The sequence below is a fragment of the Elgaria multicarinata genome, chromosome 4 (assembly GCF_023053635.1).
Source record: "Elgaria multicarinata webbii isolate HBS135686 ecotype San Diego chromosome 4, rElgMul1.1.pri, whole genome shotgun sequence".
Classification (NCBI taxonomy): Eukaryota; Metazoa; Chordata; class Lepidosauria; order Squamata; family Anguidae; genus Elgaria; species Elgaria multicarinata.
Window position 1 is genome coordinate 80,391,214 of NC_086174.1, and position 27,657 is coordinate 80,418,870.

A 27,657-nucleotide genomic window follows, 5' to 3' on the forward strand; every position below is an offset into this window, starting at 1 on the left:
TTCAATATTGTTTGCTTCTAACAATCTATGATTTAGAAACACTTTGATTCATTTCCCCGACCATCTTGACAAATGGAATATGGCAGGTTCTTTTCTGAAACCAATTTGCCAAAACTGGTTTCCTGCTGCAGTGAGTGAATTGATTTAGAGACATTTCTTGGCAAACTGAGTTGAGTTTAATGTGGCCTTAAGTAAATATGATTTAACTTGCCTCCTGCTTGATTTTCTTCAGCAAAGGCGATCCACTTTCTCGTAGGCCAGATACAATGCTGGATTCATCTGACTCTTGTTTGATAACATCTTGCAGATCATCTACAAGGTGAGTCGACGTTTGAGGCTAAAAGGAAGAGACAAATATGTATTGAAGCAACAGGGAAGTCCTTAGAGCATCCTCAAATGAATCCCATTTACATCACTGCCCTTTTTTCTTACCAGCATTTTTAAGGGTCCGTATTTGAATTCTTGAGCTGCAGCTGCATTTTTAAATGGAGTGGGTGTTCTTGGAGAACTTTCCAGTATTGATCTTTTGATAGCTGGAGTTCTGAACCTGAGCCCATGGTATGAACAAAGGGAAAGAAAAAGAAAGAAGCTACAGAAAATAATTTGAATCTGTTTGCTGTGATCTTAATTTAGTGTAATACTTAAAAGGTTGTATTGTATGCAGAGTCCTAGGTTCCAATTTCCCTCTTTGATATGAGGATAGCCATATTGGCCTTCCTTCTGGGGGTGTTCTATGGATTTCTGAGATAATGTCTGCAAAGTCTTTATATTAGCAAAGATGCTATATAAACATGAAGTATTAAATATTCTTTATAAATGAATTAGTCTGGAAGAGTATTGTTTAAATAAGCCTGCACTGGTTCAGGCACTTATGGCTAATGCAGAGTAAATCCATGTTATAATGATTTGTTGCATGATGCTGTTAGAGATGAGAGTAATAAGACAGATCTCTAACCCAGCCTTTTCCACCTTGGTGCCCTCCAGATTATTTGGAGTTCATTTCCCAGCAGCCCTAGCCTGACTGGCCAGTGGCCAGGAATGCTGAGCCATGGTTCAAATCATCTTTGGGGTACCAGATTGGGAAAGGCTACTTTAAACAGCTGCTACCTTAAATGCTTCCCTACACATCTGGCCTCCTCATTCATGTCATGGGCCAGCCCCAAGTCAGCAAAGAAATTGATGTGTTGAGCTGCCCTCCCCTGAAGTGAACGGGGAAGCTCACTTATACAGCAACTCCGTGTGCACACCAAAAGCCAGTATTAGTTTTATCATACAGCAAAAAAATGCATTGTTATTTTGTTACGTTAAGACTTACAGATTGTTTTCCTTCTGTGTCTTAAAAGCTTGGTCTCTGTGAAGAGGTGTTGTAACAGTGACCTTATGGGAACAGAGGGGGGTGGAGGTTAAAGTAGGATTGTCCAGGTCCAGACTGTCTTGGCTGGAAGAGGTGTTCAGGAACTGCAAAGATTAATAGAAAAAACAGAAATATAAAATGCAGATTTGGCTTTTCGAAGCAATCTTACCAAAACAAAGGAAAGGAATGAAGAAAAGTAATTTCAAGATAAATGAACAGGAGTGCTTCTACTGACTCACAGTGCAACTATGTGCATCAATCCTAGTGTCATATCATGTGGCCGTATTTTGGTTGCAATACTCCCAAAGCAAAATTTTGCATTCCTAATGCTCAAGCGTATATGAACACATTTCTTAGGTTCTGTTCCAAGAATATTTATAGAAATAAAGGTTTGTTGTCTCCTATTGGACTTCAATGGGAATTTGCCTAGGCAAGGAATGTCTAATAATATGAAAACAAAAAAGTTTGGAGCTTCCATATTAAAGGTATTGAATCCTGTAGCACAAAATTAGACAATTCAATTTTTAAAAAATGTGAAAAGATTAAATTAACAGTCCTATTTTCTCTATTAAAAGGGATTGCTTCACTTTCACAGTATAGGAAGTAAAGAATGCAAAGAGCTTTCTTTCTTTCTTTCTTGGTGTAAATGTTCAGCTTAGTGAGAAGGAGCTGCTACTGCAGAATTTAGGAATCCAAATTTCACTGGCAATAAAGATGGATTCATGAACCCACTATGCTGTTTCAGTCTTTTTTTTTTAAAGCAGAAGTCCACAAACAGCTTAAACCAACACATTTATTTTTAAATCTGCTTAATCCCATTGACTTCAATGAGATGGACAGTTTAAACATGTCTAGTTAACTGGTCTGTGGATCACATTGTGCAGCTCCTCCTGTACCACCCATTTTTTCATATCATTACTAAGAATTTAAAGTTGCTTTTAAAACCAGTTGTTAGTTTATAGTATAATATTGATACCATTTATAGTCTATTTAGTCTGAATTTGGGGGGGGAGTCAGTGAACCATACTGCGAAAAGGATGGAATATTAAAAGAAATTTTTATAGGAAACACAAATGTTAAATTCCGATAGCTGAAGGAATTAAAAGCAAAGCAAAGAAATTAACCCCATTAACCCCATTGAAACCACCAAAAATTAGACAAACAGGGAAAAGAAAATGATCAGTTAGATTGTTGGCAGTCTAAACCCAATGGTGAAGAGGAAGTGCTATGAGTAGATTCAAAATTGGAGTGCAATCAATAAGTGCAACAGGAATTAGTGATTTGTTCCAAAGATTAGTTTCTCTACATTGTTAAAACTTTGCTGACTTTGAGAATTAGTAACATCTGTGCAGAAATCTTGCTCTACCTGCGAGGGAGAGAATGGCAGGCTTTTAACAGGGGAGCGCTTAGAAGTTGAGCTGCTGGCATCAGCAAGAATAAAGGACTTATTATGACCACTGGCTAAGTGGCTGGGTTGCCCTCTCTTTGTGCGCAGAATGACCACCGGAGCTGTGGCGTACTTTGAGCCAGTCAAAGACTTTGCCAAGACAAGGGAATCCTGACTCAACATGGTTTTGCTCAAGTTTGAGAGAGAGTGTCCTTCGGGCCTACACGCACTGGCCTCTGTTTGCTGAAGCTGTGGGGCTTTGCCTGAGGGAATGCAGCTAGGCGAGGTGTCTGCTTCTTCAGAGAATTCAAAACTGCTGAGATCACCCCATGATGAAGGATCCTGGAAACAATGGGGGAAGTCACGAATCTATGAGACAATGCCTGATGCTCCCTCATTAAAAACAAAAAAGCAAAGTAACTGTAGCACTAACATTTGATTGAAAGGAAAGAAAGGAAAGGGAGGGGAAACAATTGTTCCACATTTAATTCAGCTTAACCCTGTTCTGATATATCCCAAAATATGAAAATTAAACACAAACCACCCTAATGGTGGATTCCTAAAAGGAAAAAGCCTCTTTCCTTACCAATAGCACTATCAGCAAAAAAAAACCCCACCCTTACACAAAAATGTGCTGTGCGATCAATCTACTCTTACAATGGAGCTGGATTTTTAAGTGAAAAAGCATTTGTGATGTTGTAATGGATCTGTTTCAATAAAACTTTGGCTTCAACCTATAGAGCCTAATCATGTTAATCTCCTCAATTCCACATAAAGATCTTCAAAAATGCTGCGTGATTTCTCAAAGTTTTCAAGAAAGAAACCCATTAATGCTATGTATGCTCTGGAAAAATATCAAACAGGAATCCAAGGAAGATATATTAAAGTGTACACACAGTCACTTGGAACAGAACAAAAAATATATTCCATTTGATCTTCATCATTATTATTCCTACAATTTGATTTCACTGTTAAAAAGCACAGTATATTATTTAGAAATCATTTTACACTTGGATTTTAAATATACCAGCTCACACCGCATAAATGTATTCTTTGATGCTTAACATACCAATGGAGAATAGCTGCAATGATGGTTCTGTGCATGCTTAATAAAGACAAATGTTTTTCTGTGCTTGATAAATATTAGAACCCAAGAACAAGCTAGGCTAACACCCTGATCCTACCCACATTAACTCAGAAATAAGTCCCATTTATTTCAATGAGACTTCCAATTAGGCATGCACAGAATTTGGGCTGTAGGTCTTCATAAGTGTTTTGAAGCTTGCGGCCAAAAAACAAAACAGAAAAACCCAGCATGTGGAAATGGTGAACCCATTGCCTTTATTTATACTGAATACCAGATCTTCCAGTAAAGAATAATAATATAAGAAAACATATTGATTGTAGAAATAGCCCCATACTAGCCACAGCATTGAAGTTGACCATTCTACTTACTGAATCTATTAGCTGAAGTGTTTCTGCAAATTCTAAGAGATTCTTAACATTATCCAGGAAGTTACTCTGGTGAACGATCATGCACCTTGCCGGGGATGCACTTTCTTCAGGCAAGCAGCCGTGGTCCACTGGTGGAGATGGAGTGCAGTGATGATGCTCCCCCAAAGAGGAAATGGGTGCACTGTTACCACCAGTTCTGGTACTGTCTGCAATTGTGGTGCTGTGCCATCCTGGGTAATCTGATGTGTGATTCTGTGCCTGAAGGAAGGGGGGGAATGGGGGGGGAGAAAAGGAGGAAGAAAGAGAGCAGCAGAAGAAACTTAGCAATGAAATTGCACAAGGTGTCAGATGGCTGTTGAAGGAAAAGATAAAAGTGGTTGCATCATCTAAGCACTTAATGCCTATGAAACAGTTGTCAAGATGTTTCCTTTCATCAGTGCAGCAAGAGCTTGTTTGAAAGGATAGTAAATTTATAGCTCTCATTTTGGCATTACCTCATCTTGTGCAACAACTCTGCATCCTGGGCAAGTATCTATAGCACAAGAAGCAACACAGCTATACTCATACGCTGTTCCTCCAAAGTCCATAAAGTGCCTGAATCTATTTTTTGCCGTAAGAAGTAAGGAAACGGCAGGATTTCTCTAGCGCAAGCTCAGCCTAAAGGGTTTAAGATGGTGAAATCCACATTGTGTTTGAGGTCACTGAGAAATTTTCTATTGATTTTCCTGGATCTGGGGGCAAAACCAGAGTTGCTTTTTTTGTTTTGTTCTCCACCTCCTTTTTCCTACGCCTGTCTAACGCTACAGCTTACGCCAATGCAACGAAAAGGCTGTAAAAATCGACGTGGTTAGGAAAGCAGAAGAGCAAATTGACAGGAGTCTCTTTCCAGCATCACCATGCAAGAGAAGAAATTGCAAAACGCAAACTAAAAATTAGAAGTGGCCAGAACTAACATGTCATGCACACAGTCGTTTTATCACTAACTAGAAAACAAATTAATTATTAATATGAATTAATTACACATAGACCTCTCTGCTGACTACCACCTGTTTCTTTTCTGGAATTCCCATATTAATTTATTACATAAGCTGCTTTGCTACTTCGCTCAACCTACACACTGAAATACATAAATGTAATAGAATTAAGTAATAGCCAGCTCTGGCTTCAGACATGCAGTTACAGAATCTAACTTTCTTCACAGAGAGAGAGAGAGAGAGAAAGAGAGAGAGACATTCCCAAACATGCGAAAAATCGTGACGTTACTTAGACTGTGATTCCCAAGCCACTGGGAGCTGGAATAGTAGTCTCCCAAGCCAATTAAACTAGATTGTGAGTGTCCAACCTGGGCTGGGCATGCCACAAGTGGCAAAGGCAGCAAGAGCTTGGGGCATTCCAAAAAGGAACACTTAGGCCCCTAGGTGCGGATAGACAGCCATGACTGAGCGATTATGACAGTCGTAGCCTAACAACCTGGAGAAGGCTGGCGTAACAGATTAGAAGCAAAATCGCTCCAAGACTTCGCAGTGGGGGAGAATAGGCTGGATATGTACTTAAGTGCTCTTTAGAGTGCCACCATCTCATACTGTGGACTTGGATTATGGGACATTTGCCCAAATGGCCGGCTGCTGCTAGTGAACTGGAGTGTCTTCAGTAGCTTGAGGATCACAGGCCAAGGGTCTAATGTAGAGCTGGAAGGTAAGGAATACAACACAGAGAGAGCGGGGGTGGGTGGGAATGGAAGAAATAGGCACTACATTTTCATTATGCAAAATATTGCAAGTTCTCAGAAACACAGATGCCTTCTGGGCATAAAACCAGGTGGGGACTGATGGCCGCTGTTCTGCAAAGGTAGACCAGTGGGTGAACGCTACTGCTAACAATTATGCACTATTGTCATTTGGGAGGGGAGGGGGAGAGAGAAGCCAGTGAATCGAGGGGGAGGGCCTGTGTCCTGTTCAAATGGAAATATAGGGCCTTGATTAGTGTCAGAAGGAAAGAGAAAGCAGAAGAGGAAAGAGAAGCACTGGGGTAAAGCTGCTATCCCTCCATCCAAGCACAGGGTGACATTCTTACTGGTAATGCCTGCTGCCCTTTCAGTTCATTCTCAGTCGACATTAGTAGCAACTCTAATTCCTTTATTCGTTTTTCTTTCTCAGGGTCTTCATCATTATAGTGTCTCTGCAATTAAGAGTTAAGGGAAAAGAGAAGGTAAAGGCCCAGTTGGATGCTGTAATCATAACGATAATGATGGCTTGCTTGCCCATCTTGCAGAATTGCAGCCAAATTAGCCTGAGAGGCAATTCCACTGCACAAAGATCAAGATCTCTGTTATATAAATTTTGGCTTGGATGTTAAAATGGAATCCATGAAACTGACGATATTATTCTGGATTTTGGCTGATGTGATTACAGTTTGTCCTGGTGCCTTTGATTTAAATAAGTAAGTACTTCCTCCCTGGTCCCATTTTCTTTCTGCCAGTGCAAACCTAACACTGACTCCCTGCTAGCTAGTTGGAAGACAGACTCAGGAATGTGTACTCACTCCCTTTCCGAAAGGAAATTCCATCTCCCTCCTGTTTAGCTGCTGTTTATCCTCATCAATGAGATCTGTGATTAAAGCTAAGCAGGGTTTCCCTTAAACCCAGATCTGAGACCTGCTTCAGTGCAGCTTCAAATTTTGATTTAGGGTGACCCCTGCTTTGTCCTAAAGGCTGTGCACAGTGATTTCAAAACTGCTTAATCGCCTGGGTAGTGGAGAATTTACTCCAGGGTAAGGACAGGGTAAGGACAGATCATTCAAAGGGAGTGTGAGTTCTCAAATCTGGCACCCAATTTGCTGGACCCATGGTTAGCCAACAGGGCATTTGCATGGGCCCTTTGTTATCATTTGCCACATAAAAGAGCTGTGCCTTTGTCTGATTGGAAGGCAAGGCATTTGCATCAAAACTGCACATGAAAAGTACAGCAAATTGACTCCTGAAACGATTGTTACAAATATCTACCTGAATAGCTGCAGCAGCTGGCTGAGGAACATTAACAATATTTACATGAAGTGCTACTGGATATGGGATATGAGCAGAGACCTAGACCAAAAGAAAAAGAGGCCAAATTATTTATGCTGTTTACATTCTTCTCGCTAACATGGCTGATTTAAGCAAACACGCTAAGTGCTTCCTTCACTTCCTAAGTGCTTTGACTTCCTTGCAATAAAACCAAGATCTCATTTCAAATGGAACAATTTCAGTAGCCCTTTAAGATGGGAGTTCTCAAACCACACTGTAGTAGCAAGCATCTATTTATCAATAAAAATAACAATTAATTACCCATAACAAAACAGACAGATGGTTAAGTATGACCAAATAAAAGGAGAGAACGGGTCCAGGGCGTGATTTTTAATGCACCAAAGGCGTTTGTAGACTTTACTTCCCAAAAGCATCTGACAGGCCACTCATGGAAACAGGGCGCTGAGCTCGATAGACGTTTGATCTAGTCCAGCTGGCATTTAACAAGCCACCTTTTAAGAACTGATTGGTAGCTTATAATACAGACCACAAACCATCAGTTCTACTGCATATATGTCTTCTCTATACTTTCTTAAAAGAACAAAACAAAAACTGAGAACATAAGAAAAGTATGGGGAGCCATACATACAGTGGGTTTGCTAGATCGTGGTCTATGTTATAGCCCACATATCAGGTATGGAAAAAGATAGCTTGTTAACTTACACAAAAATGCGCAAACGTATCATGCTTCTTATGTCTCATGTACAAACCCGTTGTCACATGTCCCTGTGAGTTCTGAGGCTGAGTTTTGCAATTTTAAACCTAAGAATTTTAAGATGCTGTGATTCTTATTTTAATATTGTATTGGTTTTAAATGCTCTTTTAACTCATTTTATGTAATATATTGTGTTTGGTGTTGTTCCCCCCTCGATCCAGAAGGAGAGGTGGGTAATAAATATACATTATTATTATTATTATTATTATTATTATTATTAGCAAGATGCTGTGGCCAGACACCTCAAGATGCTGTGCGAAAGATAAAATTAAAAGCAGAAGGAAAATGTGCTTAGATTGCATCCAAATGTCCTAATGCTTGACATTTTGTAACTCCTGCAATATTCTGAATGGGTTCTCTCCGTATTATCAAATTCTGCCATATTCCCTAAGGGCTGCTGCATTCTCTAATCACAGAATTGTGGCTTACATATATGAAGAGAGGAGTTTTGGAGAATCAATATTGTAAATTTCCTTATAATCTAATGGCCATATATTTATAATCATTCATTGGGTTGGATCCATATTTAGACATACTTAGATTAGAAGCATTGAAATCTATGGGACTTAGGTTAGTCATGACTAACATAAGTCTATTGTTTTCAGTGGATCTACTCAAAGTAGGACTAGGGATGTACAGATTTTGTTAAATCCATTCCATCCGCATTTTGGAAGTTGTCAAGCATCTCGTTGTCTGCTCTCTGACAGAACTAGATTTTCTTAACCAGAATTTTGTTCTACTTCTGCTAATTCACACTGACAATAATTCACATTAATTACTTACTTTACGTTCGTGCTAATTCACATTAGATAATGCAAATTAGCACGAATGCAAAGTAACTAAAGTGCATCAGCACATTTGTGCTTTAGCGTTTATGCAAATTAGCACAAATCCCCTGCCGCAATGCAAAACTGGTCCACAAGTCCATGTGACTCAGAAAAAGCTGGTCCGTTGCTGAATCCGCAGATTGGATTCATAGAACCCCAAACCCATTTGGATCTATTGCCGATTTCTCTAACATTCCTAAGTATGACTACATCTGGATCCAACCCATAGTACATTTGTGGTAACTAATTTGACCTGTAGGCAGTTTGCAAACCAGTGGAAGTCTAGAATAGGAGAATGATAGAGATCTAGGCCCAACAAAGGAAATACATGTTAAATTTAAGATGCTAAAAATGCTTTATCAGATGATTACAGCAATAGGTGAGCACATATGTTATCTAAAGCCCAGGTTCCACAAATCTTGAGCAATCTGAGTAGCCTCACTTATTTAAAGTTAAAACACTGTTTAGAATGGGGTGGGGAACCAATCGCTTTCAGGCCAAGAACCGAATTCAACACTGGAGAAGCTCTTGGGGGGCATATTATAGCGTTGGGTAAGGTCAAAAGCAAAGGGGCGAGGTCAAAGTTAAAAGGGGTGGCACCAGAAATACCAGCATTTTATTTATTTATTTATTTAAAACATTTGTATCCCGCCCTTTGTCACTAGGATCTCAGGGAGGCATACATAGGGTAGCTTAAATCCCTTACTACCACTAATTAAGCTTTATGAGAGGCATTTCGATTTTTTAGAATGGGGAAAAACCACACACACAAAAGACAAGGAGCTACCAAATATTCAGTGGTTGGGTATGGCAGGTTAAGAGAGTGTGGTGCCCTGGGGAATCCCAGAGGGACAGACTGGTACTGTAGGAGGGCCAGATTTGGGCCCCAGGGCTAAGGTTCCACATCCCTAATTGATAGTTACAATATCTCAATAACAGGGAGATCCGGCTTTCAACCTATTGAAGTGTTTCCATCAGCTTACATTTTGTGTCTCAGAAATATGATAATAGGAGTAGTCGTTGGTAGTCGGGGCTGGGGTGTCTGTTGGCAGATGCACAGAAGGTGGAGTATGGGCAAAGCCCATTAAATGGTTATTCTTCGGGAAACTTGTGGCTAGTGAAGGCTGGCTGACTTTGGAAGACTCCTGAAGATAACCTTCCTGCTCAACCTTTCGACGCATTGTAGAATTCCAGTGGTTCTTGATAGCATTATCAGTTCTGCACAAAAACAGAGGCATATGAAAAAAAAGTACAAATAGACTTTTCAGGCGTGATTATGATTAACTGGCAGGAGACATTTCCACAATCATCTAGGAATCTCCCATGCAAATTCTTGGTACTTCTATCATAATACACCGTTCTGCCCACATGGCCTCAACTTCAGCTACAAGCTCACAACAGGCTGAGTCTTAATTTTTTCAAAATATGCAACTACCCACACACCATTGCAGCAGGCTCCTGCCTCTTTAATTGGCCACAAAAATGAAATAAATAAAACAGTGCAAAGAAGTCTCCCCATATTCCTGATTCCAATTCTGAAACCAACTCTTATCACCCTTCTCTCACACAGTATTCACCTGGAGACATTAATTTCTTCAGTTGTACCTCATCCCTAGCATGTGATGTAACATGACATGTGGAGGAATTTCTAGGTCGTTGAGTGTGCCAGGCCCTTCAGCTTGTGAAATACATACTGCCATTCCAAAAGGAATTCTGCTGCATGGAGATAATGCGAAAACGGTCGCCTTCTAAGCAAATTTCTTAACAACAACCCAAGGGGTGGGCAACTTCTGGCCCTCCAGATGTCATGGCCTACAGCTCCCATAATCCCTCACCCTTGGCTATGCTGGCTAGGGATGATGTAGGCCATGACATCTGGAGGGCCAGAAAAGTTGCTCATCTCTGACCCAAAGAATAGAAAGAATGAAAGAAATGCTTTAGCTCTTCTGAGATTCTAGCTCTGTATGTAGTTACCCCCAAATGCTTGAAATTCATTTGAGGATTGTATGCATGAACTCCCCCATACAGAGCAGTTTGCAGCCTCTCATTATATTAAAATCAGTTCCCTAGAATGAGTGCAAGTCCACCCATTCCCTGCATGGAACTGAAATCAGCTTTGAAGGAGAAAGGGGATTTAGATCTGGAAAGGTGCAAGAAAAAGAATAGTTTAACACTTTCTCCCAAAGTGCCACTTCTCTGATCTTCAAAGCACCTTGAAAGCTAGTTGTAGTTGTCTCTTTTTAGGTGAGAGATCAAAATCACAAATCCCTTCCTTCACTTCTAGTTTGGTCTTCTGTTACCTTTGAAAGTCTTAGGACAGAACTCAGGTGACCTTAGCGTTCATGCTCAGTGAAAGGAAAGAGATGGGATAATTTAAGCCTTACATTTTAAGGAATAGCCAGATTTTAAGGAATAGCCAGAGAGGTCCGCCTGGCGCCTACACTGTACTCCTTTCGTCGCCAGCTGAAGACCTTTTTATTCTCTCAGTGTTTTAGCACTCGATTTTAACTTAAATTTGGATTGTGCTGTTTTAACTCTGTATTTTAACCTTATATCAATTTTGCTGCATGGTTTTATCCTGGTTGTGCTTTTTATACTGTATTTTGTATTTGTGTTTTTAACCTGTTGGTTGTTTTATGATGGTTTTAATTTTTGTGAACTGCCCAGAGAGCTTCGGCTATTGGGCGGTATAAAAATGTAATAAATAAATAAATAAATAAAATTTTTATATTTTGCATTATTTTTCAGAGGATTCAGAAGATTAGGTGCTTTACTAAAAAAAATTATAATTATTTTACTGTTATTCACCAGGTTGTTATGAAATAGTTTTTGTAACTCTGCTATCTTATTATGTAAAATACATTTCTATTCGCAGCAGGTGCTTTGTGAATTACAAAGAAAATAGGAAGTTATACTTCCTCCTTCCTCGCTTCTATAGGAATGTGGGTAATGGGACATGGATCACCATATACGAGTTCAGCAGGTCTTACTTTCCACACAATCCATATTATGGTACAAACGGTAAAGACGATGTTTCCTTCCTTCTTTGTAACAGATGAAAAGATCGACTTGATTATTCAGCAGGGTCTCCTGGGTCACCAGGGATTCATTCAGCTTTAAATCATCTGAGACAAGTGTTTGCCCAATCACTTTTAGAGAGGATGTCCAATAATTTCAATAAGCTACTTGATCCACAGCTAGATATACTTTAGAAAATTTCCTCTAAGAATTGAACTAAAAGGTAAGTTGCTGTAACTTCAAGTCCACTTATAAAATAACGCAGCAGGCTTCTCTTGTCTGAATTGGACCTGCATCCACTTACACACACGAATTAGTCAGAAACAAAATTTGACTGTTTAGATGCATTGTTTTGCTAAAGACGACAAAAGAATGAACCTCACCAATCCCTCCCGCCATCTAGCTTTTCCTTTGAACTGCTACTCCCTGTCATTACCGTCCAGGCAGTAACTTCGCAATTTCTGCCCATCTGTTCCCCAGCCTCTTGTGCGCTTGGTAAATGATTCTATCTTCTTCCTCTGTCCAGGAGGTTTTTTTAACTTCTGGGTTCAAATGGTTGTGCCACCGCTCCCTGCATTGTTTTCCGATCCTTCCCTTTAAGTGCTTAGCGATGACAGACCAGCGCTTCGGGCCATACTTCTGCACGAGCTCTATCACCTTCGAACAAGCACAAAAACACTACCTGTAACTTCTGCTTCAGTGAAGATAAAGTCTGTCAGCTGATGAGGCAATTAATCAGATGGATGAATTCCATCGTCACACAAAAAAGTTTCCACTCATGCAGCGGGACTTCCCCAGCCTCACCTCCCTGCTTGCGCTCAACAACCTGGAGCAGATTTTGGGAGCTTGCAAGGTTGGGTGGGGAATTTGTTCCCCCAACAATGTCCATTCCATTGGCGGACCTTACATTTTTAATTGATTGATAGATTAAGGGTGCACATTTAGACAGAATAAAAAGTCCCTGCAGACTTTTTTCTGTCTAAACATACATAGGATTGCCCTCTAAGGCTGCAATTCTAAACACACTTGCTGGTGAGTAAGCCCTATTGAACACAGAGGGGCCTACTTTTGAGCAATATCATCATGCTGCAAATTTGACCGTGACTAAAACAATAAGTCTGAAGGGGAGGAAAAACATTCTTTGCTGTTAGATGATGCACACATCACAGTGGGCATCATAAACTTAGAAGAGGTATTCCCCCTCGTATGAAAGAAGAAAAAGCACCTATTCTAAAATAGATGGCTTTTATAAGTATTTGTATTAAAAACAATGTTATAAAAAACAAGAACTAGCAGCCACTCAACTAACTGGAGCAACCATTTTAACAGTTTGAAAACTTTTAAATTAATATAGCTGATTACCCAGCCATAATGAAGATTCTTGAAACTGCTTTCCTTATGGAGTAAAAGTAATAATTTGTTATTATCATCATTATCATTACTAATAGTACTTTCCCTAAACCCCCAAAGTACTTCATATACATCATTTCAATAACTATTAAAACAGTCCCATAACATATGCTTATATTATATGGAAGTAACAGCAGGCATGAAAATAAATGCTAAAAGTATGCAAGAAAAAGCTCAAAGGCAGCTGTGGAGAAAAAGAAAGTATATTTTTACTGTGCTGTCCTATATAGCCATCCTAGTATAATTACCCCCAAATTAAAGATGGAGGGACTAAGAGCTCCATCACACCTACTTTTCCCCCCGCTTTGAGTCCGTGGTTTCCCCCTCCGTTTCCTTAGCAAGTCTAGCACTGGGCACTTTCACATTTGTGCATTGTCGCGCTATTTCAGCTCATGTACCTTTTCATCTGTATTGCTACTGTGCCGGCGAAATCTCCCGCCCTGCCCCCTACGTTCTCCTTCCTTCTGGAGTTAATTTTATATATATATCTTTTATATCTTTTTTATTTCTCCAAAAATATGATAGTACAGCAGCCTGAAACTGTGCAATTACAGTAAAACAATGCACTATGCTTTCCCCTAAGCTCATATTAAACAACATAAATGAAGAGAAAGTATTATAAATTGTTTTTGGAGGAGTGTGGTCAATGTTGGCATGGCAACGGGAAGCCGACACTGTTCTGGTAAGAAAACCTAGACACGCCTACTCAGGAGTAAGGCCATAGAGTTGAATGGGACCAAGTCCTGGGCACAGGTGGTCTCGCTCTTCTTCTCCGCAGGGTGTTTGGGCGCCCTCTCTCTCTCACCCTTCACAGTTGAGCGGAGAACTACCCTGCCTTCCTCTTTTGTCAGTGAGACCACCCTTCGACACACACACTCTCAACAAAAACCAGGATGGTCCGATATAGCGCAAGGACAGCAATACACGGGATGGGGGAGTGGCTTTACTGTGCACAGAGGGGGGAAATGGACTTTCCCCGCTCCAAAATAAGACAGAAAAGGGAGAGGAAGAGGCGAGATGAGCGCAGGACAGGGACGACATCATGTGAGTACCATGCTGCAAAGACACATACCAGGTATGGCGAGAGTGCAATAAATCACTGGTGTGATGTTGCTCCCTGGCTGAAAGAGAGAGGTGCCTAAGGACACCTAATCAGAGCATGGCTGAGAATTAAGTCAGAGACCTCACAGCTCAGTCTTTCAACCTACACTACACTGGCTCTCATAAGGGCAATTCGCTTGAGCAGTGATTTCAAGCAGGGATGAGCAGATGGTAGATCTCTAGATGTTTGGGCTACAACTCCCAAAGACTCCACCAGCGTGGAGAAGTTCCAAATATCTGGACATCTATTTTCTGCTCACCTGTAATGTAAAGCACTTCTGGATTACAAAGGAAATATTAAGGGTTGCAAAGATCAATTAAATGACCATGAGGAAATAAACTGAGACCATTAATAAATGTAAAATCCAATTTAAGTTATATTTAGATTAGACCCATTTAAATGAAGAGTCTGAAGTTAACTTAAGTCCTATTCATTTCAATGGGCCTACTTTAAGAAGGACTTATGTTGGATTTTACCCAATTTTAAAATACATATGAGTGTAGGTTGGCAGATGCAACATTTAATGCTGATGAAGTGATAGAATAAAATCATTTTGTTATTTACCCGTTGATCTTCTTCTTTAGTCCATGGACCTTTGATAAGTTCTGGATTTAGTACCTTTTGCCACCGATGCTGGCACTGTACATCTGTCCGATTCTAATAGAACACACACACACAAAAAAACCTCCAACAAATTATTATGTACAAGCCACTGATAATAATTCTTGCTAATGCCTATTCAAATCTTCCCGTGTTTATGCAAATATACTGAAAACCATAACAGGCTGGTATTTGCAGACTCAGAGGAACTGTGGGGTTTGCAGGAGTACAAAAAACCTTAAGAAAAGCAATCCTAAGTGGGGAGATCCTCTCCCACAAACAGCCCCAACATGACAACTCAATGGCACAGAAAGTTAACAGAGAGAAAAAATGCACACTGACAAACTGATGGGAAAGGTAATGAAAAGGAGTGTCTGGGAAGGGAGGAGATAGAGATTTTTTAAAAAGACAGTGAGAACCATCTCATTGTCTGCAGAGTTCAATCCCTCGTTCACACTGGGAAGCTATTTTTAAATGTCCCCAGGGACAGAAGTGAGAACCGTTCATAGAAATTAATGGAAAAATCCAAGACTTTTAACATAGTTGGGGACTGGGCACCAGTGTGTCCAAGTCATCCAGTAGCAGCAGAGAGAAGAGTTCCTACTCTTCCTAATTCAATTCTTATTTAGTGTAAAATGTTAAAAAAAACCACCATATTCCACGTTGCAATATTTTGTCGCCAGGTCCCACTTGTCTTCTCTGTATTTTATTGCTCACATCATCATCAGATACACAGAGTAAGCATAAGGCTATTGACAAAAGAAGAGCCAGATACTCTGGCAGCTTTGACTACAAAAGCTTTGTAGCACCTTTCATAATTGACAGCATTTCAATTTTTGATCATAGTCATCACGCAGGAACACCCTTAGCATACCAGCTATCATTTTAAAATAAAGAAATAATAATCTTCATCTGCAGCATTTGAACTAATGTTAAAGATCACTAGCACACTGTGCATTTAATAAGCAGCAGCAACTACTGATCAAAGATGGTTTCTATTCTTCACTGAGGCTTTTTGGGGGGTTTCATTCCATTGATACATATGATGTACCAACCATCTGTTATATATAAAATCCCACCCCACAGGGCTTTTTGCATTTTCCTTCCTCCATTCACATGAGAAGTGAAAGATATACATTTAAATGTTAGTATACATGGCAGAGAGTTCTGCAAGCCTCTCAAATTGCTGTAATTGTATTAAGTCCCCATCTGTAATTATGAAACAACCTCTCCCCTTTCTTGCCCACTGATAAATGTGTGGTTATAAACAGAAAACGAGGCCTACTTACAGGAAGGAAATTGGCAATAACTTTCCAATCTTCTGTGCCATTCTGTTCCACAAGTTTCTTTAGCTTCTCATCCTAAGACATTTTGAGAAAAGGCAATATAAGTTCAAGTCACTTTCTTGTTTCATTTCAAAGTTTAAAAGAAAAGAAATAAGCCAAAACTATGCAGTGCTGAATATCACTGCCACCTTTCTTGTTCACAAATGTGGGAAGGAGAAATCTCCAATTTGATTGTTCTACATATGCTGTAGTCTTTTCTCTGAGTTACCAGCAGGATATTGAAAATAATGTGACATTTTATATTTGGGAGTTGTGAACTGGTAACCTAAGTAGGAACCTGTATTGGAATGCTAAACTACTAGCATACTCTTTAAAAACTAAAACTGTCATTGACAACTAGGCAGATCTGAATAATTAGATTCCTTAGGCTTCGTTAAGAGTCACATCCTTGTATTTTAATATACTAAGAAAGAATGTTCCCAAGTAAGTGTCACAGGCTGCTATGAACAGCCAATTAAGCCAGAGTTTTGCGTCAAACATATGGCCTGCCACATTAGCAGACAAGTGCTTAAAATTGCTCAGTATTCCACCAAACTGGTAAAATGCCATAATCTGTTATTTTCATTGGGGGCGGGGGGGGCGGGCATTGTAAATCAGCATAGGGGACTATCTGGGATGATATTATTATTATATACTAATAGTGAACTCAGTTTTCTGAATGCCAGTCTTTTTGTAGCCAAAGTGGCACTATTCACACACAATTCCCAAAGTTTGCAAAAGTACCAAAACAAAACAAAATGACGGTGAGGACTGAGCATACTTATTTGGCCATAGAATACTGCCACCTTGCCCAACCTGGTGGCCTCCAGATGTTTTGGACTACAATTCCCATCAGCCTAGCCAGCCTGGCCAACGGTCAGGCATAACAGGAGTTGACAGAAGGCTGTCTGTTGATGGGGGAAGTGGAAAACCAGCAGTGCGGGGAATGTAATAGAAGAGGGCATGGCTGGCTGGCACCCTGAACAAGAGCCCTCCACACTGCAACATTTTGTTGCAGGCCCACTTGTTCCCCTTATATCCTCCTCCCTCCTCCAAGGAGTACATGGGGTTATCTCATTTAGTCCACAGAACAACCCGAGGAACTATGTTCGGCTAAGAGATAGTGGGGGACTACACATGATAAACACAAGTCCGATTCAAACACAGCTCTCCCCATTCCAAGCTCCACACTCTTATCAGTTACGCTACACCGGGACCACTGAAGCATAACTTACCCATCATACAGCATAGAAGAGCATAAGTATAAGAGGCCAGTTCACTAATATTACCCTTTTGGCAATCTTGAAGTCATCGATGTCTGATAACATAAACATGTTGGCAGGCTGTTATTCTGTTATGGATAATAACACTAGAGAGACCACCCTTCTCTGAGATGCTGCCAGTGTTTGTCTTCCTTTGAACATCCGTCCCAGATATGCACGTCTTTAAGACGAGATGCTTCATACGGTTGAGTAACCACCAATCAAAGCAACAGGACTGAAAGTTAGTTAAAAATATTATTGTCCTCACACAGAGGCTACTGAGAGCCTCTAGCCTCTGTTAGCAGAACTGTGGCCGTGCAGTATAGAATGGGGCCAAGGCACATCGTAAGGAACTTTCAGACATTATGCCAATGATACAGAGAACGCTTCCGCAATCTGGCACCTTCCAGATGTTTTGGACTACAACTCCCATCACCTGACCATTGGCAGGGGCTGATGGAAGTTGTAGTGCAACCCATCTGAGAACATTGGGTTGGGGAAGTCCTGTGGAGAGAATCACCATGTAGAAGCACTTTTCAGTGTCTTCCACTTGCGGTAAGGGTGTAATGTTTTAATGGACACCTCAGCCATTATATTCAACTACTAGCTTAATTAGTTTGCTGACTTGGGCAGCAAGATAGCAATTTCTGAACTACTTCTGAGTAGTCTCACTGACAAATGTATTAATCAGCCTGTTACTAAGAGTTTTAAGAAGCAAAACACTGGGCCTAAAAGGCTGTTTAGGAGGATCAGAGAACACTGCTACAGCCTCAGCTTTAACAAAAGCATTTGGGAAATGATCTGCTAAGGTTTACATACGAATATCAATTTGTAATGCTAATTAAGCCAAAAATAATATTATGGAAACTGTACTGCACAGAAATAGAGCCAGCTTAAGTTATCACTGACTCTCACTACTGCAAAGTAACTTTTTCAATCCAGCAGTCATATGCTGAAAATAAATCTTAAGGGTGTTCGAATGAGTTAAAGTTACTAAAGTACTCAGCTTATTACGTTTAGAGCTTTCCAAAAAGACATGTTTAAAATTCTGCTGAGTGGTAAATAGTCATAATCTTTCATATCTTAAGAACTTCTGCAGATCAATTCAGAAGTTTCAGCTGACCCCACTTGTTTGGAGGATGTCTTAAACCAGAGGTAGGCAACTTGAGGCCCACCAGACATTGTTGGACTTGCAACTCTCATCATGCCTCACCACTGGCTTTGCTGGTTGGGGCAGATGGGACTTCCTGTCCAACATCTGGCGGACCACAATTGACCAACCCTGTGTTAATCCAATGGATCCTGAGAGCTATAAGGGATCAATCCTACAACATTATTTGCCTTTTTTGGAAGCCAGTGCTTGAATTAATAGTTCACAACTCTTTCACAATCTTGAACACACTGCCTTCCCACAGTCACTGTAGAAAAAGTCAAAGGAATGGAAACTAACTCTGTATCACTCTCCTTGCAGCTACTGGAGATTCATGACCCATCCGTAAGGGCAGAGGTGCGCAATGTATGGCCCTCCAGATGTTGTTGGACTGAAACTCCTATGATGCCTCATCATTGGCTACACTGACTAGGGCTGATGGGATCTGCAGTCCAACATCATCTGAAGGATCAATAGTTTGTGCTCAGTTACCTGCAGCTGTAAGTCACTGCAGTTCTTGTTCCTCATGTGACAACCATCAGAAATGAGGAGAGCAGGCAGTAATATTAATCAAACAGAGTTTTAAAAGGGTGATTTCAAAACGTTCATGCTTCGTCGCTTCACAGCTTGACCTTATGAAATAGTGTAACTTGTTGGTAGCATAGCATATAAATCTAAATAGCAAATGATGTTCAGTGATGTTTTCAATGGCTTTAGTAAATTTTGGATCAGGTGCGTAATTGCAGATTGTACTACACAGTTGACCTAGGCAGGATCTACACTACTGCTTTAAAGCGCTTTAAAGCACTTTATAACAGTTTTGACAACCGTTGGGGCCCAGGACACAGTGCATACACAGTTTTCAAAAGTGCTTTAAAGCATTTTAGAAGCATTAGTACAGATCCCCCCTACTGTCTTAAAGAGGCCTTTATCCGTAGCTACAAATTTAATCCCATAACATAAAAGGTGGCTGCTGGTGTGTCCCATCCCAGAACCTTCCCCTTTCACCATTTTGAATCAATGGAGCGATTACTGCTCTACTGGTTTGCATGGGGAAGGGTCTCCCTATTCACCCTCATTTCTAGTGCCACTGAAACCAGTGGGAGGTGCACAGTCCCTACAGCCTTCACCCCAAAAGCTTCCGTCTGTAGAATCCTAAGTGGTAGAAAGTATGATTCTATTAACGCTTCTCCTAATTCTTTTTCCTAATGGAGCCACCCTCTGAGCTCCTATGTCTCCCAATATGCTCCCATTTTCACGGCCATGGCACAATAGCCAGGTCAAAAGTACCTGGTGGTAGCCAATTGTGAACATCCATTGAGTAGGCCATGAAGTTCCCTAATTATACATGTCATTTTTTTAAAAAAAGATTGCCTTCAAAAACTGTTCTTAAGCACGTGACAACCAAGACTAGAATTTTTATCCACACCTTTGTGTTTTGAGACGTGAGGTGCTATTTACCTCTTCCCGGGTCCACCGGGTTTTCCCTAAATGCCGTTTTCCTCCCTTGGGTACCAGACTGTCATAGTCGTGATCATAGACCTCAATATCTTCATCTTCATCATCGCTGCTGTATATGCTGGAGAAATAGAGCACAAAGGCAAAATGGAACAGAACACCAAGGCTTTTTTTAGAACAACAGGATTTTCAAATATCTAGGAAAACATGAGAATCTTTGAAAAGGTTATGAGGGTAATTGTTTGGAAACTTGCATGGCAAGATTTTGTGCTACATTCTGTTCTAGTATTCTGAACTGGTTCTGCTGTTTTTGGTATCCACAGATACAAGCAAAAGGTTGGCAACCTTCTTATTACTGTGCATGTTTAGACCTGCTCATACTGTTAGATCGGTGGCAAATTACACATTTGGCAGCCGTTCAACCAATGATGGTTTCAAATTAAAATACAATGTTGAGGACAATACAGAGAACAGAGGCTGTGTCCTTTGCCCAAGTACATAGTCAGAATCCTTAACTTATGCCAGATCATTGGAAGAACACTCCATGCTTTCACCTAATTGATGAAGAAACTCGCACATTCAACTCCCAGATGAAAAATGGCAACTTAATACTAAAGTGCTAAGTATATTTTTAAAAAGTTTTTTTTAAAAAAAACACCACCACCAATACTACACTATACTCTCTCAGATTATTAAAAGAGGAATAGCCTGATCCTATGCACGCTTATTCAGAAGTCCTACTGAGTTCGACTGGACTTCCGCCAAGTAAAATTCCTATGAACACTTACATGGGAGTATGGCTGCAAGTCCAAACATACTTACAAGGAAATAGCTTCTACTGAATTCAGCGGGGCTTGCTTCCAAACAAACATGTATAGGGTCAGGCTGCAAATATGCATAGAACTGCAGCCTGGAAATATCTGAGGGCAAAGGCCTCTCAAAACAAATGAGACATAAGGGCATCAAGTGATCAGTTTGTTTTGTAAATGAAGAGTGGTATCAACAAGTCCACAATTCATGGGTAGCTACAGCTACAACTGAAGAGAACTGTACAATCTAAAATCTCCATAGCACCGAAGTGAACAGTCACATTACTTACTTCATGATAAATAGTTTTCTTATGTCTAGCCCATCTGATGCATTTTAACTCTAACTTGATTGCCCCAGGATTTCTCCAAAGGCAATGTAGGAGTAGAAACAATCACAAACATCCAGCTTAACCCATTCAGTTTAGTAAAATTAAAACATAGTGTTTTGCAACACGTTGCTTTACTTCAGTTCTATTGTGCAATGTTTTATGTCCAACTTTAAAACATAAACATGACTTCCAAAACCTCAGCTTACAGACTATATCTACAGTAGCAAAGAAAATATGGATAGTTTAGGGCTAATTATGGTGATACACAAATGGGATAAACTTCAAATACAATTTAAAGATGTGTTTTGATAAACAAGCTTATTAAAGCATTCCTGTATGACACTGGAATAATTAAGGATGAAATATGTATGACTGAGAGCTCCAAATGTGCTATATAGAAGCAGTGTCAATGAGGTCAATGGCGTTACTTGAAGTAGTTATTTAAAAGCTGCAATGTGATTCTTTTAATATCTGGCAATAGACAGCTTTTTCTGCTACAACATGAAGGTAAAATGTGGGAAGATTGAAATAATAAAAAAAAAATTTAGCTATAAAACCTCTGGCAAATGGCGCCCATCACAGACATCATACTACTTTATGCATGAACAGTAGCTGGTTTTGAAACCAAAAGAGATGGATGCGCTGAAATTGAGAGCCCAGTGCCTTATCTGGATACAAAATAAGCCCCCCAATTCTATTCAACCCTTAATATCTTCTATCACTAAACCATCATGCCACTCATTAAGTAAGTTTGCTAATAGGACCATGTGGCTTATGAAACAAGCTAAACAGAGGTGAGGACTCAACTTGGGTCAGCTGAAATTTGCATCCAAGTTCAACCACAGGCTTAGAGCCAAAACATACCATCAGCAGATTCACATGATATTGCTGGACTGTACCATTTCTGAATGCAGGTAATGTACTTCAAATGTTACTTGGAGTGTCTCAAGCTTAATAAAAATCCTGGTGTTAGAAAAAAAGCTGCTTTAGAACCCTTCTCCCTGGCCCACTAGCTTGTATGTGCAGAGAGAATGGCATGTTAACATTCAATCTCTAACCCAGTCTAATGTGGTACTGTTCAACAACAGATACATCATATCTGGTCATGTAGCTTGGCGGTTACAAGATGCTAGCCTCCCAGACTTAGGCCATAGCTAGACCTAAGGTTTATCCCTGGATCATCCAGGGGTCAAACCTGTTCATCTAGGTGACACACAGGGGATCCAGTGCTCAGGCAGGGGTGAACCCTGGATGATCCCAGGATAAACCTTAGGTTTAGCTGTGGCCTCAGTTTCCCAAGTGTACATTTGGATTAGTTGCGATTCCCTTTATAGGGCTTTTAGAAATATAAAGCTGCTTGCACATTTAAAGTGCTATACAGATTATTAACATTTGAGGATACACTCTTACAGCAAAAAAAGCAACACATACTATAGAAACGCACCAGTGATTACATCATCAACTGCCAGAAGACCACCATATTGTATTTTTATATGCATTTTAACTATAAGCTGATTTGGGAGGTAATCTTGGCTGCAAAGCAGAGTACAAATACAATAAATGAATGTGACATTGGATTGAATAGAATTTCTCCAGAGCACATTGCTTGATAGCTTTCAATGATACTGCTTTCTTGATCTGTTCATTGATCCTAAGCATGTCTACTTAGAATTCCCATCGATATCAATGAGACTTATTTCCAAATATGTATGCTTAGGATTTCAACCTAAGCTTGAAACTCATTGGGTGAAGCCCAGTGTCTCTCTGCCAGCACAATGAGACTTCCTTTTCCTCCTCTGGCAGCCTGTTGGCCCTTGAAAATCTTTTCCAGAGGGTCCTTCTATGCTCCAGAACATATTTTGGGGATAGGGAGGGGGAAGGGGATTTGCCCCCCTCCTGCTCCCAGTTCTGCTGACAAAAGTAGCTCCATCAGCAGAACAACTTAACTAGATTTCATCCATTTACTTAGAAGGGCCAATGGCATCAATGAAATTTACAAACAAGTGCCATTAAAGTGACAGCCATTGGACCAATACTACTGAAGCTAGGCATGACTAAAAGCTGCAATCCTATACACACTTACCTGGGAGTAAGCCTTACTGACAATAGAACGTAATTCTAAATAAACAAGCATAGGATTGTGCTGCATTTCCCATTGAAAGTTATGGAACTAGTCAGTTGAGACTAGTTACTTGTGACTCAGGCCCCTCTGGTTTCAATAGCTGTATTATTATTATTAATAATAATAATAATAATAATAATAATAAATTATATATTAATAATAATAAACCACCTTATCTGCTAACAAACCATCAAGGCGGTCTACAACAAGTTAAAACAATAAAACCTTGCAACAATAAAACAAAAACATGAAAAACAGTAAAAATGTTTGTTTAAAAATAACTACACATTTTAAAAGGCTAATCTGAAAAAGATGCATCTTCAAGAGACTGGGGGCCAATTGTAATTCTTGAGGGACTGCGTTCCATAGCTTGGGGGCAACACAGGAGAAAGCCCTCTTTCATGTGGGCCCTCAAAAGGGCCCTCTCCTGCAGATCTTAGTACCTGGGCAGGTTTGTAGTGAGACAGATGGCCCTTTAGATAGCTAGATCCTAAGAAGTCGTTTAGGATAACCATGAATTGAGCCTAGAAAGCAACCAGAGCAGGTCTTTCAGGACATGTGTAATATGGTCCTGATACCATGGACTGGCTTTTACAATTAGGCCTCTATTTGGGCCTGTGCGTGTGTACCTAGTCCTAGGTGTCCCGGCGATTTCAATTGGGAATAAACCAGCGGGATTTACAAGTGTGACAGAACTGAGCCTTAACTGTCAAGCCATCTTTGCACCCTCTTTGCAGCCGTTTCCATTTTTCAGACAGGGAGTTCTATGTGACTCAAAACGCGTGTACATTCCGTCACCAACCAAAGTGGATCCAACAACAGATCCACCGTTTCCTTCCTTCCTTTTAATCTCCAAACCAGTAACAGTGCAAAATGCCTGCTTGGTGCACTAGGCTTGGAATGACGTGTCAGGCTCTAGGAACCGAAAAGGTTAACAGCACCCTACTTAAGACACTCGGCACTGATGAATGCTCTACACTTACGCCAAGGAAACCAAATTGTGCAACCAGTTTAAAGGAGGGAGGGAGGGCAGGAGAGCTGGTGGGTGGGGGTGGGGGAGGAAGTGATTTGTTGCTGCCGCTTACTACTACTACTATCACTGTGTCAGTGATTGAAGAAAAACCGAGCTGCACACCCGCCAGTCAAGGGAAGGGCAGCCACTTTCGTTGCTCTGACGCGATTTCACCTCGCCAAACCCTCCAGCCAGGTGCTGCAAAGTCGCAAGCCCCGAGGGTTTCCCCTTCGGTCTCCCGCCTCGGCACTTGCCAACAGGGGGATTTATGGGCTGTGCTACAATCCCGCCCCCCTTCAAGCCCCGTGCCTTCCTGGAGTTCGGGACAGGAGATCTCTTCACTTTCCCCTTCCAGTTCCATTCAGCCTGCCGCTATACAACTCCTTCCTGTACAGGATGCCTTCTTAAGATCATAGAAAGAAAAGAGAAGGGCGAGAAAGAGAAAGGCCTGCGTCGCGTTTTAAAGGCCGCGCCTTTGACACGGTCGACCTCTTTTCCCGGTTTTCCTCCGCCCTGCAAACGCAAAGCTCGAGCCTCTCTCTTTCTCCACCCCCCCTCCCCACCGACTTCCCCGCCGATCTGCAGGAAGGAAGCGAGCGTGGGGGCCTGAAGCGGGCGGAGGTGGTGCCCTGGCTGGCGCTGCAAAAGCAGGGCAGCCCAGGCAGGGTGCATGAAGGCGTCCCACCCAAATCGTTGTTCAGACACAGAGTAACCGCTTCGGCTCCACACCAGCATGCACGCACACTCGCGCCACGTTGATCCATGCCCGTCTCCTCCGCCCCACGCCCGTCCCCAACGATCCCTTCTCCCAGAGATCAGCAAACGTTCGGGGTGGGACCCAAGGCTGGGACTTTGCTTTCGGTGCCAAGGGGAAAGGGGGAGATCGGTTGGGAAAGGAGGAGGAAAAGAATCGCGGGCGCTCCACGGCGAAAGAGAAAGAAAAGTTCTGGCTCCACGTGGACGAGCGACTGTCCCGAGATCACTAGAAAACAATCCTGCGCTGTACGAGCGTTCCACAGACCACGAGGCGCTGCTTTCCCCTTCCAGTTTGCTGCACGCCACGCCAGCCGAGTGGGAAGAGAGCAGTGGCGGGTAGCCTCAGCTGCCTCCACAGCTCCCCACAAGCCTGCCCAGCCCCGGACAATCTCAGGGTCCCCACCACCACCACCACCACACGCGCGCCCTGCAATATTTTCTGCAAAATCCCCGCATAAGAAACAGGCAACGCTTGCAAAGCACGAGCAGGCTCAACATTAGCAAGCGAGTGACAGTTCTTGACAAGAGCCCCTTCCTCTCTCTCCCCCACTTCCACTGCATCCTCTCCTGCCCAAGTCGTCCCACACGGTGCTACAATGAATGCTCGCAGCTTTTGCATGTGGAGAACGGCGTGTTGCATTACGAACACAAACTTCATTGCAAAGTTCCACAGGGTTGTGGATTTGGAGTCCCGAAAGAAAACGCCCGGCAGCTGCAAAAAGGGAGTTGGGTCTCTGCACGCCGCCTGTCATCCACCTGACATTCACAAATCCACCGACAATGAATGAGAGGGCGAATGAATGAAAAGGGGCAAACTAGTACCTGCAGCTCCGTTGAGCGGTTCCGACATTTTATCCCCTTCTTTACGTCCCGTGTGCCATTTGCTCCCGTGTGCCATCTTCCAACCCTGGCCACGACCGATCGCGGAACGGGAAGGCTCCTCGCGATCGCCGCAGGCAAGGGCACCTCTTGGCAAGCTAGGAACGGGCCGCCACTCTTTATTTAATTATTTAGGCCCGCGTACAACGTGTAGGTCTCCCCGCAACCCGGCTCTTTGCCCAACTTTAAGTGTTGCAAAGATCCGATTCTTCCTCGCCCTTGGGAAGGTCGTAAGCAAGGGGGGGGGAAGCAATGTGGCTAGCGGAGAAGAAAGTAAGCTGCTAAACTTCGGTCCTGCATTTTATTTAAATGCACCACTATAATGCACGCTCTGACAGGTGTGCAAAGGAATTGACACAGATCGCTCTCTCTTACGCTCGTACAATACCTCCGAATCTCTCTTTCACATACACACACAGTCACTTTCTCCAACTCTGTAATATTTCCCCCCCAGAATCCTACCGCTATGAAACAAGACAAAACGCACACACGCGCGCACACAGGAAGAAAAAACGCATCGGGGTTGCAAAGAGCTTTTCTTTTTTCTTTCTTTCTTTCCCGTTTACCTGTGCCTAGGTCTCCTGGCCATCCTTGCATTAGTCACTGGGGGAAAGGCGAAAAGTGGGTGGGCGGGTAGGGGAGGAGAGGGCTTTATGCTGCTGGAAGAAGCGCCTGGCGTTTCTTGCCGCTTAAGAAGAGCCTCCTCCGCTGTAAAGTTCTCAGGAGCAGGAGAGGGGAGGAGGAAACAGGTTGAGATGAAAGAGTAAACTCTGTAAACAGATGCCATCAAACAAAGGGCTTTTTGGACACTCCCCCTCCCGCCAAATCTGGCGCCCCTGCAGTGCGCAGGCGCTTCTCCAGCCGCTGGCCGTGGGTCTTGCTGGCACTGAGGAACTCCTTCCAGCCCATTCTGCTCTGTGTGTGGCTCTTCTAAGCGCGCGCGGCTGAGGCGGCGGCGGCGGCAGCAGCCGGGAGCTGGGCTCGGGGTGGGGGGAGCGAGCAGACGGGAGAGGCGCCTTTTGCTGCACAGTACCCGCTCAGCACAGACGTGTCCTACTGACACACGCGACGGGGGAGGGGGAACCACTCCCCCCGCCAGACCGCATGAACACGGGCCGACTCGTGTGTACACACAAGCGGGCTTTGGGCGGCTGGGACGCCATGCCAACGGAGCCAAGTTTAGCGGGAGCCACTTCGCTTTCCCCTCGCCCCCTTGGGCTCTCATAGTACAGCGTTCGGCGAAAACTTTCTCTGGTTGGCCCTATGCCCGTTTTGCTCGCCAAGGAGGAAACCGTACTTACTGCTGCCAGGTCCACCTGTCTTGGGGTGGGTGTGTTAGGCTTGCCACTTTCATGGCAGGGCTTCCCTGCTTGTTAATAGCTGCCAGACAGGCAGGCATTCTACAGGTGCAGTGTAGCTTCCCCTGTTCATTCACCTCCCTATTAGGAGAAACTTCACCTGTTGAATAACTGCCAGTGATGCTACTGGTAAAGGCACAGAAACTGCCTTTACTGGGAAGTGGGGGTGGCAACCCTAACAGGCTCGGTGAGAGCAGGTTTTGGACTAAGGATATTAGAAGAGAGGAGATTGCAGCAGGCTGTGCTTAACACTCAGCTGCCAACAGAT

General features: G+C 42.2%; 1 protein-coding gene across 2 annotated transcripts in view; it reads right to left on the reverse strand.

Moving 5' to 3' along the window:
- Nucleotides 1–26,663, reverse strand: part of MYB (MYB proto-oncogene, transcription factor) — a 42,031-nt gene extending 15,368 nt beyond the window's left edge. Inside the window, exons 1-13 of one of the 2 annotated variants that reach the window (XM_063124641.1) lie at nucleotides 26,598–26,663; nucleotides 20,128–20,245; nucleotides 16,219–16,290; nucleotides 14,894–14,986; nucleotides 12,254–12,474; nucleotides 9,783–10,017; nucleotides 7,198–7,278; nucleotides 6,270–6,374; nucleotides 4,197–4,454; nucleotides 2,721–3,083; nucleotides 1,316–1,458; nucleotides 433–547; nucleotides 212–337 (exon numbers count right to left, since the gene is read on the reverse strand). In XM_063124641.1, the coding sequence (XP_062980711.1) occupies nucleotides 212–337; nucleotides 433–547; nucleotides 1,316–1,458; nucleotides 2,721–3,083; nucleotides 4,197–4,454; nucleotides 6,270–6,374; nucleotides 7,198–7,278; nucleotides 9,783–10,017; nucleotides 12,254–12,474; nucleotides 14,894–14,986; nucleotides 16,219–16,290; nucleotides 20,128–20,245; nucleotides 26,598–26,620 (1,953 nt within the window). In that variant the 5' untranslated portion in view covers nucleotides 26,621–26,663. The remainder of the gene's footprint in view (nucleotides 1–211; nucleotides 338–432; nucleotides 548–1,315; nucleotides 1,459–2,720; nucleotides 3,084–4,196; nucleotides 4,455–6,269; nucleotides 6,375–7,197; nucleotides 7,279–9,782; nucleotides 10,018–12,253; nucleotides 12,475–14,893; nucleotides 14,987–16,218; nucleotides 16,291–20,127; nucleotides 20,246–26,597) is intronic. The other variant, XM_063124642.1, reaches the window with a different exon arrangement.
- Between the last annotated feature and the right edge of the window lie 994 nt (nucleotides 26,664–27,657).